This window comes from Aptenodytes forsteri, unplaced genomic scaffold, assembly GCF_000699145.1.
Source record: "Aptenodytes forsteri isolate BGI_AS27 unplaced genomic scaffold, ASM69914v1 Scaffold209, whole genome shotgun sequence".
In the NCBI taxonomy this organism is placed as follows: Eukaryota; Metazoa; Chordata; class Aves; order Sphenisciformes; family Spheniscidae; genus Aptenodytes; species Aptenodytes forsteri.
In genome coordinates, this window is record NW_008795034.1 from 4274767 (window position 1) to 4290230 (window position 15464).

At 54.8% G+C, this 15464-nt stretch overlaps 1 protein-coding gene across 1 annotated transcript in view; it reads left to right on the forward strand.

Moving 5' to 3' along the window:
• The window catches only part of ATP2A3 (ATPase sarcoplasmic/endoplasmic reticulum Ca2+ transporting 3), a 33664-nt gene that overhangs the window by 3393 nt on the left and 14807 nt on the right, over window positions 1-15464 (forward strand). The window contains exons 3-9 of the mRNA XM_019471300.1: window positions 3336-3416; window positions 4463-4548; window positions 5089-5364; window positions 5402-5590; window positions 12011-12101; window positions 14797-14897; window positions 15149-15280. Of these exons, the coding sequence (XP_019326845.1) occupies window positions 3336-3416; window positions 4463-4548; window positions 5089-5364; window positions 5402-5590; window positions 12011-12101; window positions 14797-14897; window positions 15149-15280 (956 nt within the window). The remainder of the gene's footprint in view (window positions 1-3335; window positions 3417-4462; window positions 4549-5088; window positions 5365-5401; window positions 5591-12010; window positions 12102-14796; window positions 14898-15148; window positions 15281-15464) is intronic.

Below are 15464 nucleotides of genomic sequence, written 5' to 3' on the forward strand. Positions count from 1 at the left end.
GGGGGCGCCGGGCGAGTGCCGCCAGTGCAGAGGGGTTTCAACGCTGCAGGCAGCGGCGCTGGTCCTCCCTGCGTGGGCAGGCTTCCTTGGTAACTGGGGTTTGTTATTCGGGGAGGGCGAGAGGCAGAGGGGACCGGCTGCAGGGTGCTTTTGCCTCCCCGGTCAGATTGTCCCCCCCAGCCCTTCTGTCGGGGTTTTGCATTCAGCGAAGGATGCCTGGGGGGTTCTCCTGCCTGCCCCACCAGAGCTAAAGAGGATGCATTTCAATTATGCCATTTTGTTTGTTCGTTAAACGATGCCGTAAACCCCCAGAGCCGCAAAACTAATCCTCTCCTTTCCTCCTCGTGGCCCTGCTAGTGGAAACATGCTGCAATCCCTCCCGTGCCCAGCCAGCTCGCTGTTATTTATGTCTTCCAGTTGGGCTTCAGCTGGAAGATGAATGTAAAAATAAGGCAGTGAGGATCAAGCGGAGGAGTGCTGGCCAGATCCTCAGCTGGGTGAGCTGGCGGTGCTCCCAAGCCAGCTCCAGCAATGCACTCCAGCTGCTGATCTGGCCTTTAATTAAATTAATTAATTATTAATTAATTAAATTCTGCCATCTTTCCCCAAATTAAGTGCTTGCTGCCTGTCCATCAGTGGCCGAATATTACTTTTTAATGGCACAATCAGCATCACGCCTGGGAGGGAAAGAGCTGAGCTCTCCTCTGGAGGAGTTTGCAAATTATTAGCAAATTAATTAGCAAATTTAATTTTAATGGGTTTAGGAGGTTATAGCAAGTGGCGAGGATGCCGTCAGGCTGCCTGATAGGAAAGTGCACCAGGAGCAATAGCTTTGAATGTGCAGCGGACATCCAGGTGACATCCTGGGGATGGCAGGGACAGTGCAGGCAGGAGGGACTGGCTTCTGTTTGCATGTGCAAATGCAAGAAATTTGGCAGGAGGGAGCAGAAAACCTGCTACTATAAGACAAGAGGGGAATGATGGTTGCAAGTTGGCAAGCTGTTTAAACCCAGCTGATTTTTGCTCTTTTGTAACAAGGCAATCAAGGTGAGTCCTCGTGCAGGCAGCGGCACAGGGATTAAATTCGGCTGCAGCACCAGCTTTCTGCCTTGCCCAAAAAGCGCGGGCAGGGCATTGCCCAGGGAGCTCCGTCAGGTGCTGCACCACCTGCCCGCTCCTGCTTTGCTCGGGGAGCGTTGCCTCCCGTTTTCCTCTCTTTCCCTTGGCTTTTGGCACGGGGGAGACTTGCAGTGCTTGGGTGATCAGTGCATGTTTAATAGCTGGCTAACGGCAGCTGCCAGGTCGTACGTCTATCCTGCACCGTGCGAGTCTCTTGGGATGCTATCGCACTATCTACCCTTGAGCGGATGGCACTACCCCCATGGCACCAGGGCTCGACGCTGTCTCTAGATGCTGGCAACAGATTTTTCATCTGCAGGTTGAGCTAATGTTTGCAAACCCTCCCCACCTTTTCCAGGGGGGAAGAGGAGCTCTTTGCTCCCTTTAAGGTGCTCCGGCTCCCTCAAGCAGCTGCAAAGTCTGAGGGAAACATTTGGGAGGGTCTGTGAGTCCCCGTGCTTAGTACGCCCCAGTTCAGCCCCCCAAAAATGGGTGTGAATGGGGAGCGGGGCAGGTCTGGCCGGACGGCAGATGTTGCACAACGCATCCAAGAGCCCTCGCGTCTGCAGCTGGAATAAATGGCTGAGCGGTGGAGCGGTGCCAGCCCCCCTCCCGCTGCGCTCGGGGAGAGGTTTTACGAGCCCTGGGAGGAAGCGCTCGTTAAAGTCTGGGATTTGAGATGATCCTTAGCGGCCAAGCCGGCAGTGTTGTGTAACGTGATGTAAGGTGCTGTGAGCCAGGGCTCTCTCTGCCTCAATATTTCCGAAACGCCGGAGCGTGGTTGTGTCCAGCCGATAAGGGAGCGGGAGGAAGAGCTGGGAGGAAGAAACCCAGCGGGAAAAGCAGCTTTAAATGGGTTTTTTAAGGAAGCACATGCGCCTTGGTGGGTGGTGATCAGTGGCTCTCAGTTGATGGGGCTGCTTCCACCCATAACCACCGTGCTGTGCCAGGAGACCCATGGATGGCTGTTTGTCTCGGCCACGAAAGGTCTTCCAGTGTCAACAGCTTCCAGTTGACAGAGCCCTGAAACGGGGTTAATAGTGGCATTGGGAGGCTTGGGCTGCTCCAAAATGGGGATGTTTTGGGGGTTTTGCAGGGAGGAGGGGAGACGGGGATGTGGTGGGACAGGTGATGCGGGGCAGCAGGCAGGGCCACGCTGCCCCGTGCCCAGAAGCTTTGGCTGGAGGGCAGAGAGTGTGATGCTTGCTGCCCTGAGGACAGCGCACCTGCACCTCTAACTGCTGTGGCTCCGCTCCAAAAAGAAGACAGAAGATACCTGCCCTCCTACCCGCTCGCTGGCAGGAGGAGGGATGCGGGTGCTCTCTGCTTGTGATGGTTAAGGGGGTCCCAGCCGCGGCGGAGGAGCGCATGTCATTGCAGAGGTGCAGCCCAGGCGGGTGGGACATGGGGGCTTGCTGGGACCCCACTCATGTCCTCTGCTCACCCGGCTGCCCCGTGCAGAGCTCCTGCCTTTGCTGCTTGTCCTGGCAAACCGGGCTCAAAGCACAGTTAGTTTTGCTCGGGTGGCAGCCGGGGAAGGTGATGGGCAGGGCTGGCAGGCAGGTCACCCGCCCCGGCAGCATACATGTGCAGCAGGGACAGGGCAGCGCTCGCTCCTGCCGAATTTTGCATGGGGAGGTGATGCTTGAAACATGCGGTCGGTCCATGGGAGAGGGTGGAGGGCACCTGGCATGGCACGAGTAACCCCCTCGGCCTCAGCGCTGCTGCCAGCTCCCCGGGCTGGCTGCTTTTGTGCAAGGTAATCCCCTAAAATTAGAAATTCCGCAAGGTCCCATCACTGCACTGCCCGATGTCTGATTGCAACTGATGGCGCCTCTTTCCAGCTTTCTTTTTTTGACTTGTAAATGACAGACATACAAAATGAAGCTTTACGTGCAGAAAGGAGGCATCCCGGGGCAGGACCCTGGTTTACCATGGGCTGGACCCCTCGTTGCTGCAGGCTGGGTGCTGCCGTGCACCCGCACTGCGTAGGGACATAGTGATTCTCAGCAAAAGCCAGTCTCTGCCCTGGAGACCGGACAGTTGAAATAGCAAACGAGGGGAGACAGCAGGAACCGAGGTGCAAACCAGTGGCCCCAAGCCTTGGGGCAGAGCTTGGCTGTGCTGGTGTGTTCAGGGTTTGCCGTCCCCCCTCCCCGGGGCGGCGGGCGCTGCCGGTCCCGCCTGACGGAGCTGCTCTGCTCTTGCCCTTGTAGTTGGCGACAAGGTGCCGGCGGACATCCGGATCATCGAAATCCGGTCCACCACCCTGCGGGTCGACCAGTCCATCCTCACAGGTGCGTGCAGGCGCGGTGGGGTGGAGGTGGCTGCTGAAGGCAGAGCTTTCCCTCTGCCACCTGCCCCAAGCCAAATTTCGGGGCTGACAGTGGGCTAAGTGCTTTGCCGGGGTGGGAAATGGGTGGGAGAAGGAGATTGAGAACCTGGGGAGGTCCCAGCACCATCTAAAAGTCATGGCATAGGTGAGATGTGCCCGGTGCTTGGGCATCCCTCCTGCAAAACGCAAAGCATGGGGCTTTCCTGTGCAACACGTGGGGTTTCATGAGGGGCTCTCAGTCCCTGCCCATGCTCCCCCCGTGCAGCCGTCGCATGATCACCGCTGGTGCACGAGGCCTCGCAACTTCAGGGAGAGGTGACAATATTTGGGGCTTTTTTTAGAGCACTGGAAAAACCCTTAAAGCTGATAATCTATGATATTTCAAAAATTCTCTTTCTCTGCTGTCAGGGAAGGCCGGTGAATGATCAGCCAACTAAAAGGGCTTCCAGTATTTCAGCTCTCGTGCATGATTTTGTAAAGGCATCGAGTTAGGAGATGGCAGCAGGGAAAGAAAAGCAATCAGAAAAAATGTTAAAAACACAGGGAAAGGAGCCCAGCCTCCTTGAAAAGTGGCTTTGCATTAACTTAGCTCTCCAAGGGCAAAAGGAGGTGCAGCAAAAGGGCAAATCTGCAAAGAACAAAACATAAACCTTCAGCAGAAGGGCTTTGGGCACCTTTCCTGCTGTGCTGCCCTACGAACCCCATCTGACCGTACAAACCTGTGCTGCAAGCCAGCGGGCTCCCTGGAGCGGGGATTTGGCCCCATCCCGTTGGGCTGTACGGAAGCTTGTGGCCGCTAGCGATCCGCACAGGTCCTTTTTCTGCAGCCCTCATCTTCAGAGCACCTTGGCCCAGTTCTGACATCCCCATGGTGGATGTTTTGATGGTTTTGTGGCAAAGTGCTGCTTTAGAAAGCCGCAGGGGTTGTAATGCAGGCTCGTAACAGCGTTGAGCAGATGCTGGAGAGGAAACACGGGTGGTTCATCTCCCCCCCTCTTGTCTTGGCAGGGGAGTCTGTGTCGGTGATCAAACATGCTGACCCCATCCCCGACCCCCGGGCTGTCAACCAGGACAAGAAGAACATGCTTTTCTCCGTAAGTCCCTTATGCCTGTCCCCACCTCTCCTGTGGTTTTCCAAAGAGCCGCCAAGTGAAGAGGCTGATGGACACGGGAGATCTCTGAGCAGTGAAAGGGAATGCCTGCATGAGAAAGCCCTGAATCCACAAAAAGAGCCCCAAATCCATAAAAATGAGGACCTGCTTCCATGGGATTTCATTTGGGCTGTGGCATATGACGCCCTTAAATGCCTTGGGTAATCTCAGCAGGTTTTCCGTCAAGTAGGATGCATTACGGATGGGGAGAAAGTTTGTGGTTGAGCCTGGAGGTATTGCAAATTTGGGTTTCCTCCTTGCTCATGCTCCTCTTGGGCAGAAGTCAAGTCCTTGAGGGGCAAGAGAGCTCTCAGGAGGGTCTCCTGCTGCTGTAGAGTGGGTTTATATAAAATCCCAGGATGTCTCATTTTCCCATTAACCAAGATCTCTTGCTCTCCTTTCACAACAAGCAACCCATTTCCCGGCTCAGGCCAAGAGGTTTCATGCCCACATATCCACTCTGGTCCCTTTCTTCCCTCCCAGGGCACCAACATCGCAGCTGGGAAGGCCGTAGGGGTCGTCATTGCAACAGGGGTGTACACAGAGATTGGGAAGATCCGAAACCAGATGGTGGAGACAGAGCCCGAGAAGACCCCCTTGCAGCAGAAGCTGGACGAGTTCAGCCAGCAGCTCTCCAAAGTGATTTTCCTAGTCTGCATCGCCGTCTGGGTCATCAATGTCAGCCACTTCAGCGACCCTGTCCACGGGGGCTCCTGGTTTCGGGGGGCCATCTACTATTTCAAGATTTCGGTGGCACTGGCGGGGGGGGGGCTATTCCAATATTTCGGTGCCGCAGGGGGTGGCTGCCATTCCCGAGGGCCTCCCAGCCGTCATCACCACCTGCCTGGCGCTGGGCACGCGCCGCATGGCCAAGAAGAACGCCATCGTCCGGAGCCTGCCCTCGGTGGAGACCCTGGGCTGCACCTCCGTCATCTGCTCTGACAAGACCGGCACACTCACCACCAACCAGATGTCCGTCTGCCGGGTGAGTGCCGGGGGTGTTTTGGGGTGCATGGGGGGGGTGCTCTGTAAGCCCCCGAGCACTCTGCACTGCTCCATCCCCATCCTGGGGTGATGGGCTTTGCTGTTCTCACCAGATTTGTTTCATATTAGGAATTTGAAGGTGGGCATGGAAGGTGGTTTATAGGAAGCCTTGAGCTTCCTCTCTGCCTGACCAGGGTCAATGTTTATGGCTTCTCTTGGCATGGTTGTAATTAGAAGACTCACTTTAACGAGCACACCAGTTTGGAGGTGCTGTGTTGCAGACTTACTTCAGGGCTCCCTCTCCAGAGAGCATTTCTTCCTGCTGGGATGTGACGTTGAGATAGAGCTCCTGGAGAAGCCAATGCAATCAGCCTGCTCTGCTCTTTTGCCTGTTTTCCCCCTGTTTTTAACCAAACCAGTGAGAAATCCTGGACCATGCAAAATTACAAAGCCTGGACCTGTGAGGCCAAAACTTGGAGGGTCAGTGCGACACATGGGTCCAGCTGGCCATGATGAACTCGTGCAGAAATCCAGGGGTCAAGAGAAGATGCCCGTGACCCAGTGAAACGGTGCTTCGGTTACCCGTCCTCACCTGGCGGAAGGTCTGCCATCCGCAGTGGTGTGCAGCTGGGCTCAGACCGAAAAGCACTTCTGACGGAGGGAGCCCTGGGGTGGTTTGGCAAAGAGGTCGAAGGCTCCTGGTTTACCAAAGAGCTTTGTTCCCGTGTGCCTGACCGGGGAGGTGACTTGTTAGGAAAGCCTGGACCATCTGAGTACTTCTCAGTTTCCCCATTAATCCTCAGGTCTCAGGAAAGCTTTTTTTCATGGCCTTGGCGCGTCGGTTTTATAGGAGAACCTTGGAAAATGTGTTGCTGTGGGGAAAAATGGACCTGGCCACCGTCCCTCCTCTCTGACACTTGGGTAGCATGGTGGGAAGCCGTGACCGTGCTGCAAGTTGGCCACGGGCTTTGGCCACTGGTTTGCTCGGCACAAACTACAGATAACTGGAAATGTCTGATATTTCTGCCCTGTAAATGATTTAAAACAAGACATCGCTGGAACGAGGCGGTGACCAAACTGCCCACATCTTCCATGAGGAGAAGGTTCTCACCAGCCCTGCCCAAAAAGCAGCCCAGGAGACACCAGCAGGTCCTGCCCCCGGGGCTGTGGGGACGTGGCCGGCTCGCGTTGCGTTTGCCATCCCTCAGGTTTCTGGTGCTGAGCCCATGGTGATGGTGCGGGTGGGTGCCAGAAATGCAGCTCTGCTGGGATGGGGCAATGCCTCCTGCTTATCAGCTGGGCATTCCCAGGCACGTGCTCACACCGCTTTCGTATTAATACCAGGGGTTATTTTTTATGGGTTGATTTTCATGCCAGGACAATGGCGAATTTGTTCCTACCTCCTCAATTTTTGGGTTTTCATTTTTGGGCTGTTGGGACCAAGTGGCCAAAGCACATCCACTCTGGTGGGCTGCAGCAGTGTGGAGCTCAGAGCGGTGCGTGCCGCCCCTGGCCGAACCACAGGACACTGCTGATTTTCTGCCCCCAGGATGCAGGGAAGTGAGTAAAGGGTGACCTCCAGCGTTTGGGGTCTCTTTAGCTCTGCAGACTGCAGAAGGAGAGGTAGGACGTGATCCTGTCTTCCCCAAACCACTTCCTACTGGAGGATCTGCTCCTTGAACTAGGGCAGAAGTGCCACCGTCTCCCCCGGTGTGGTGCAGTTGGGAGAAGCAGGATTAGCGATCTGAGACAGGGAGAGGGCAGGAGGGTGACAGAGTGGGGCAGCAGCACTCATGAGGTTTTTAGCTTCAATCAGCCCTGAATTGGTCCAAGTTAAAATTTGCAAAGCAGCACATTTGGGGGGAAAGAAAAAAAAAAATTCAGTTCAAAATTCCATGTATCCTCCACCCCGTCTCCCCGCAACCCCCTTCTGATGTCCGTGTTATTCACTTGGCTGAATCCTGACTCCCAGGGCGTGATACCGAGAGCCAGGCTGGCCTCAGGACACACAGACACGGCTGTCAATGTTTAACGGACAGGGATTCCCGCGTTGACGCAGGCAGTACGGAGGCTGCCGTCGGCTCTGCCAAGCGGCGGGTGGGTAAATATTTGCGCTGGGCGGCTGTTGGCGTGTCCTGGACGTGTTCCTGCATCGAGCAGCCGGCTCAGCTACAGGGGTGCAAAAGTCAACAAAAGCCTATCGATAACCTGAAGAAATGTATTAATTGAGTGAGATTTAATTGACGCAGACATTTAATTTGGGTGAGCGCAGCTGTTTGGCCACAGGGTATGCTGCCGAGCGGTGCTTGCCCTTTACGTCTCGCTGCCGGCGTCAGGTCTGGAGAGGTGTAAAGTGACTCTTGAAAGGCTTCAAGTCTGTTTTAAAACCCTCAGCTCTTTTTTAAGGGCTGCACTGCCGGCTCGGGGTCCTGCTCGGCGCCCAGGACTCGTGGCCAAGGTGCCGGCTGAGCCAGCTCAGCAGGATGCATAGGGATGCCATGCGGTCAGCATGGGCGAAGCGGTGTCCCCCAAATGCTCGTGGGTGTTAAGCGCCCACTGAAGGGCTTTGTGCCGGGGGCCTCATCCATCTGGGGTGGCCCAGACTTTGGTGCTTTTGCTCTGGCCTCGAGTCTGCCAGAGGTTACAGCTCTTCAGTAACGCAGAAAAGCCGCAAACCCACTTAGTAAATCAGATTAAACCTGTGATTTGTGTCGCTCATCTTATGGTCAACTAGGGGTCTCTGAGACCACCATCTCACCCAGCCCACGGTGCGGAGCAACCAGGGACAGCCTTCTCCCAACCATTAAATAACCGTGCAGATGGGCGTGATGGGAGTCTGGCAGGGGGAGAAGGGGGCAGAGAGGCATTGTAGCTCTGCTCTTGCGCATTTAAATCAGTCTCCTAAAAGTTGCAGCACCCTTTTATGCACCGTGACTTAATTTTCCAGGAGCACGAGGGTGGCGTTTGAAAGTCAGGACCCGAAGCGGAGATGCGAGTGTGGCTGCGTGGGCTCAGGGCTGCTGCTGCGTGGGGCAGAGCAGGACGGGGCTGGAGCGGGGAGATGCTGGCACCCCATGTCCAGGAGAGGGAGGTGGCTGGTGACGTTTGGCTGTCTCCGAGATGGCTGGTGTTTTGGGGAACAACAGCAGAAAGGGGTTTATTTTCAATAAACCTTGTAGCAGAGCCTGGACGTGCAAACTCCTGTCCCCGGTGCAGCCGCCCAGGAGCTGTGTGGGCGCTATTTGCTTTTTAATCACCAGGACACTGTGCCTTGATTCAGCAGTTTTGTCCGTCTAAACTGGTCACTAATTAATGGGAGACCTTGCTGGGGGTTTCCCAGGGGCTTTGACCGAGCCGCCGGCTGGGGGAGGGGGGGGGGTGGGGCTCTCCGCGCCTGGGCCTTCCAGCGCAGGAGGAAAATGATGCTGATCCGTGGGCTGATTGATGGATAAATGACTGATGATTACAGCCTCTTACTACTCCAGACAGCAATCCTATCTTGTCTGCCTTTTGATGAGTAGTTTTTTTTAAAGATACTACAGAAAATACAGAAATGTGGAGATGTATCCTTCGCATCTCTCTTCCCCGTGAGCCTGCAGCCAGATGCCCTGTGCTGCTCTGGGGACAGTGCAGCTGTGAGTGCCCTTTGCTTTCTAAAAATACACGCCGGCAGCGTCCGGCTGTGTGATACAGCGTTGGGGCCAGGCAAGATCTGCGGGAGAGGAGGAGCAGGGTGCGCTCTTCCATAAGCGCATAGTAACGTTTTCCTTTCCATCTCTCTGTTGCATTAAAACTCCAAATCGCCGGCATGATTTTGGAAGGGTTAAGGGCAGGGGGGGGTGAGCAGGGCGAAGCCCTGCGGGGTGCTGGCTGGGTTCCCCTTGCTGGATGCTGGAGCTGGTGTTCACCGTGGCAGTGCAAGAGGTCGGGCAGCCTTGTAAACACTTTATTAAACCGGCTAACCAAACCGCCCAGCCGAGCTGCGGCGCGCAGCTTTGCCACCTCCTGCTATTGCTCCTGTTATTATTTATATTATTTTTGTGATGGGAACCATACCTGTCCTCTTTGTGGATCAAGACACAGCTATTTCCTCTGGACTGTTTCCACTGCCTGCAAACCTGCCCCCTTTTCAGCCTAGAAATCTGCTGAAACATTGCGCCAAAAAACCTTTGCAATCCGCCAGCCGCCCCCTCGCTCTGCCAGTCACGCAAGCCGGGAGCAGGCAGGAAATTTGATATAACCTCTGGTTGCTGTGGGTTACGCAGCACCTTTTTAAATAGGCATGGAAAAATAAAGGGCTTGGAATGATTTTTTTTTTTTTTTTCTTTTCCTTTTTTAATAAGAAAGTTGCTATTGTGAAAGTAGTAATTGTTTTGTAGCTGTGAGCATTTGAAAACAAACAGGTTTCCTTTTTAATAAGAAAGTTGCTATTGTGAAAGTAGTAATTGTTTTGTAGCTGTGAGCATTTGAAAACAAACAGGCCCATATCAGGCAAAACCACCAGTGGCTGGGGTGGATGCTTTCAGGTTTTTTAATAAATAAGGGTCCGGTTGGCATTTCTGAGTGCAGGAGTTCATTTTCTGAAGAGACCGGGAGATTTTGGCTCTCTGGAAGGCTGATGGTGTTGGACATCTTAAAAAGAGATGAAGGATGCTCACCCTTCGAAGGTCCCTTTTGGTGTTGCAGAAGCCTCCACTTTGGGAAGTTTCAGCCACACTTCATCTCTGTTCCTGGAGTCCACCATCTCGGCGCAATTCAGTCGCTGAAGGAGATGCGATGCGTTTCGGCTTTCTTTATCAAGGTCCTTCACGCATTAGTGTTTGCAGCTCCTGCCAGAGGAGCTCAGGAGCTCAGCGGAGGGCCCGGGATGTCCCGAGTCTCTTCTGCAACCCTTTGGCTTGTGATTTTCTTCAGGGATGCTGAGGGGCCTCGAGGAAGGGCTCTGGGAAAGGAGCTGAGGGCAATAGCTCAGCAAATGGGGTATCTGCAAATAGCTATGAAGCTGTGGGGCTGTGGGGAGGTTGCTTTGGGCTCAGAAGTGTTTACATAGGAGACATATGCTTTGAACCTCCTGCTTTGATTTGCCCAAACCCGTAAAATACGGAGGTGAGACAACCCGCCGAGGTGTCCTGGTGCTAAACCTGCCATAAACGTGCTTCCCCGAGCTTGACCTTTTTTCCTTGGCTTGGCCCTAAGCCTGCACCTGGGGATACTGGGCTGCATGGGGAGGTCTCACACCCACCAGTCAACGTGTCTGCACTGGTGGGGTGTCCTTGTATTATTAACAATAATTAATAATAATAGTAAATTAACCTCTGTTAGTTGCTGGAGGAAGCGCAGAGGGGAGAGAAGTGGATGGTACCCAGAGCCGTTGCATCTCTGGTGCTGAGCGATGCTTCCCAATTTCTCCTGCGGAACATCTCAAATGACCAGAGGAAAATAGATAGGGAAAATAAATTATTTGAGACAGGGTGGAGAGGGACAGTTGCCCCTACACCCATTTTCTGGAGCCGTCGAGCAGGTCTGTAGAGCCGAGGACATCGCTTTCCTGCAGCCATCCTCCCTCCTGGCTGCTCCCCACAGGCGCTTGCGGCCGGGGAAACACATTCGTCAAACCAATTTTTTTTATTTGTTTATCATGTTACTTTTTTGCTGAAGCATGTGTCATAAATAATGATTAAGCAGAAACGAGCATGGCCGAACTGTCGCCCCGGCTGGGGTCGGGCACTGCTCTTGCTGCCGCTGGAGGTGCCCCGAAGGGTGGGCTGTGCAAGGGGGCATTGGGGGAGCTTGGGGAGAAGGGGGAATTTTTACTGTATTTTCGGGTTTTTTTTGTTTCGTTGCTCTCACTGTAGCAGCAAGAGAGAAACTGGAAGGAGTTTGAAAGGCAAAAATCGCTAAAAAGAGAGTGTATGGGACTTCTATGGCTTCCCGGGGCTTTATTACTGAGCTGCCACACTGCCAGTGCCGAGCTGCGATCCCAGTAACGCGCAAGGCGAGCTGGTGGCTGAGAGCTGGCTGGACAAGGGCGGCAGGGGCAGCCCCTTCCCACAGCTCCTGGCTGGTCAGATCCTGCCCTGCAGAGGCTTTCCAGGGCAGCCAAGGCAGGAGCAGAAACCCGGACCCGGTTCCTTCTCTGCTCCAAGAAAAACACAGGCCCCTTCTTAGGAACTGGCTCAGCATCGCTCCTCTCCGATGGAAAAACAAAAAGAGCTGGAGGAGGCGAACATGAAAAAGGCAGGGGAGAGCTGGAAGGATTCGGGGACGGCCAGGAGCGGTGGGCGACCAGGGAGGGGGCTGAGCCCGGTGCCGGCGGGGCCATTGCTGGGATGGTACCGGCTGGTGGGTCTCCTGGCTGGGCACATGGGTTGTACCGAAAAATAGCTGCCTAACGCTGTGTCTCCATCTTTCCCCCTTGCAGATGTTCATTATGGAGAAGGTGGAGGGCACCCAGTGCAGCCTGCACGAGTTCAGCATCACCGGCTCCACCTACACCCCCGAGGGACAGATGTGAGTGCGGGTCCCCTCCGCTTTGTGGGTGACATGGTGTGGCCCTGGGCTGGCAGCACGGTCAGGGGGAGGCAGGAGGGTCAAGTTCATGACCACGGCTGGGGGAGCCCAGGCTTGCCCTGTGAGCTGGGGAGAAAGAGGGGTTTTCCGCGGCGGTTTGCAGCCATGCTGAACCCTGCCTATGGAGATACCTGCTGGGCACTGGTTTTTGGCTATGCTGGGCTTGCAAGCGTTGGGTGGCTGCCCGTCGCTTTCGGTGGGAGCCAGGGCAATTGTTTCACCGTCCCTCGTCGCCGGGTCCTGCCCGACACAATGTGGGGGGCGTGCGCCCCGGCTCTGCCTGCCGCCCTCCCACTGCTCAGCAAAGGGGCTCCCGCACGCTTGGCTCTCCCTTCATTAGCAATCCCGATAAAACGAGCCCGCTTTGAACCGGAGAAGACGGCAAGTGTGGGAATAGCGATGAACGAGGCTTTTCGCAGTACGTGCTCATTCTCCAAATTTCTGAAGCCTGTGCATTTTTGGTATCAGCCGGCAACTGTTGTCCCCGCCCCAAGCAGGACCCAGGGCCGGCAGCTTGTCTGGGAGCCGCACTGCTGGCGATGTGTGGAGGGACTTGCAAACAGCTGCAAACCCCAGCAGGAAAGCGCTCCCCGAGCCCCGCGTCCTTGGCCGGGATGGCCGAGATGGCTGCTGTGCCCACGGCACGATCCTACTGATGTCAGGACACATTTCGGGGGAGACGCGGGCTTTGCTGAGCTGCAGCCGAGGGCAGGGAGTGGAAGCCAGGGGCTTTTCCCTGGTGCATTATTACACACATGGGGTTTTCCTGTCATTGTGTCTGTTTATTCCCCTCCTTTGAAAGGAGGTGATGCTCCTCAGTGTGGGAAAAGTCTGGGAAGGAGGAAGATGAGAAGCTCAGCCGGTGGTTGGAACACTGTCCGCGCCCTTTGTCACACTTTGCTGTGTGATCCCGGGCGAGTTCTTCACCACAGTCCCTTCTGCTCATCTGTGGAGCGACTATAATTCATCCCAGCCTTGGACTTAATTTAATGAATATTTATAGAGCCAATTTGATCCTTGGCTAGGAATCTCCATTAAAAAGTGAGCCAGGTCATAAGCTGGTATCAATCAGTGCATTTCAATTAAATGAGGAGGACCGAGGAGCTGAACTCGTGTCTGCTAACCTCTGAAGCTGCAGTGTCCCCTCTCTGCCGGGGACTGCCTGTGGTGAGGCTCTGCATTGGTCTGCAGCAATTCATGTTGCTTTTGAGTTTTGCTTCAGCCCCGTGCTCGCCTTGCGTGTCGAGGGGCGTGCGAGGGCTCGCTTAGGTGTCACGGAGAGAAACCCCTCCATTCCCCTGGGGCTGGTGGGACTGAAATGCTTGGAGGACTCGGTGGCTTTGCTTTAGTCTGGTCTCGGTGTGGGGAATATTACGTGCTTGGCCTCGGGTTTGCTTGCGTCCCCACACAGCACCCATCCAGCAGCGCCTTTGCTGATGCCTTTCCCGGCACGCAGATCTTGTCCAGCTCTGTGCAGGGATAGCCAACGATGGGGACGTATCCCCCATCCCTTCCCACCAATATCCAGGGGATCACACACTGCAAAAGGCATCCCCGGTATTTCCACCTTCCCAAACATCAAAACCCGGCCCAGAGTGTCTGCAGGATCCCTCCTCCACCCGCTGCCTTCCCCCTGCCCATGAGCCCGGGGCTGGGCAGCATCCTCTGGGCAGGAGGCAGTGGCTCTCCCCTGCCCATTCTCAGCCCAGCACGGCTTCGTGTCCCTCAGCAAACAGATTTTTCAGATTTTCTTGGCCGCTCCCTGTTTTCCGCTCCTGAGCTGTGTAACAAGGGTTCCAAAATGTTCTTTCCATTGGGAACCAGCAGTGGAATAAACTGATCCTAATAAATGCCTGACAAATTATTTTTCCAGCAAGCAGATGACCGGCTGGGTTTATACAGCTCTAACCTGCAGTTACCTCTCCTGGAGCCAGGATAATTTTTTATTTCCCCTGAAAACCACCACTGCCATTTCTGCCACTGGGCAAGAAGCAGCGTCCGGCTTGACTGGGTTGTTTAGGGCTGTTCCTTTCCAGCGACGTTTGTGCTCCTTTACATAGCAAAGAGCTGCTGTTTAGGAAGCAAAGGCCACAGTTCACCGCTTGCTTAGAAACAGCCACAGCAATGTAGTTGTTAAATTTGTCTGCCGCTCTTAAATGCTCCCTTGGGTGCCCTTCGGCTCTCCGGAGCGCGAAGCAGCATCACGGGGAGGAGAAGGGACTTGCTGCCGGTCCTACAGCTCCTCTGGATCCCCAGCAACTGGAAACCCTTGGGGGAGTGAACATTAACTTGAATTTCTTTGCCCCTTTTCTCGTCCATCATCTTTATCATCAGCCTTTTGACAGCCCCTGCTTTCAGGTCCAATGCTCTTTGGAGCTCCTCTACAGCCCCCTTTATTCTGGGGCACTTCCAGAGTTTATTTGCCTCCTGTGATGATACTTTATTTGCAACTAGTCCTGCCCTATTTGGTAAAGACAAAATGCAAACTCAAGCATTTATTGCCAAGCCCGGGGCTTCAACTGGGCTCCTTCTCCCTCTTTTCAGAAAATTTTACAAGGGATATATAGGAGAAGCTAAGTATTATTTGAACTTGTAAGCTGGTGTAAGGCTTTGGGGGTTTGTTTTCTCCCCGCAGTCTGAAGGACAAGCAGCCGGTGCAGTGCGGGCAGTACGACGGGCTGGTGGAGCTGGCCACCATCTGCGCCCTCTGCAACGACTCCTCGCTGGACTACAACGAGGTGCGGGGGGCACCAGGGCCGGGGTGGTGCGGGGGACCGGCGATGCTCTTCCTTGCGCTTTGGGCCACTTTGGGGCAAAGCCAGCTGAGGTTTGTCCCTTGGGATCCCCTGCCCTGGCTTCAACTCATCCCAAGGCGATGCTCTGGGAGCCCCGGGATGGTACAGTGGGCGACAGCATCCTTGGTTGGAGCAACAGGTAGAGGATGTTCTCTAAAGCTTAAGCTCCTTTTTTTTTTTTCTCTGCCCTCTAGTCCAAAAAAGTCTACGAGAAGGTGGGGGAGGCCACTGAAACAGCCCTGACGTGCCTGGTGGAGAAGATGAACGTCTTCAACACTGACACCAGCAAACTGTCCAAGGTGGAGCGAGCCAACGCCTGCAATTCAGTGAGTGGGGGGGGAGGCCCCTGTGAGCTCCGGTGCCGGGGGACGGGAGGGAGAGGAGGGCTTTGGGACGACTGTTATTTGAGCAATAACCGCTTGCAGTGATCTAAGGGACTGATCTGCCACAAGGATGCAATTTCCTGGCTCGCAGGGGGCTGAGCTGGTTTTGGAGCAGATAGATAGTGCA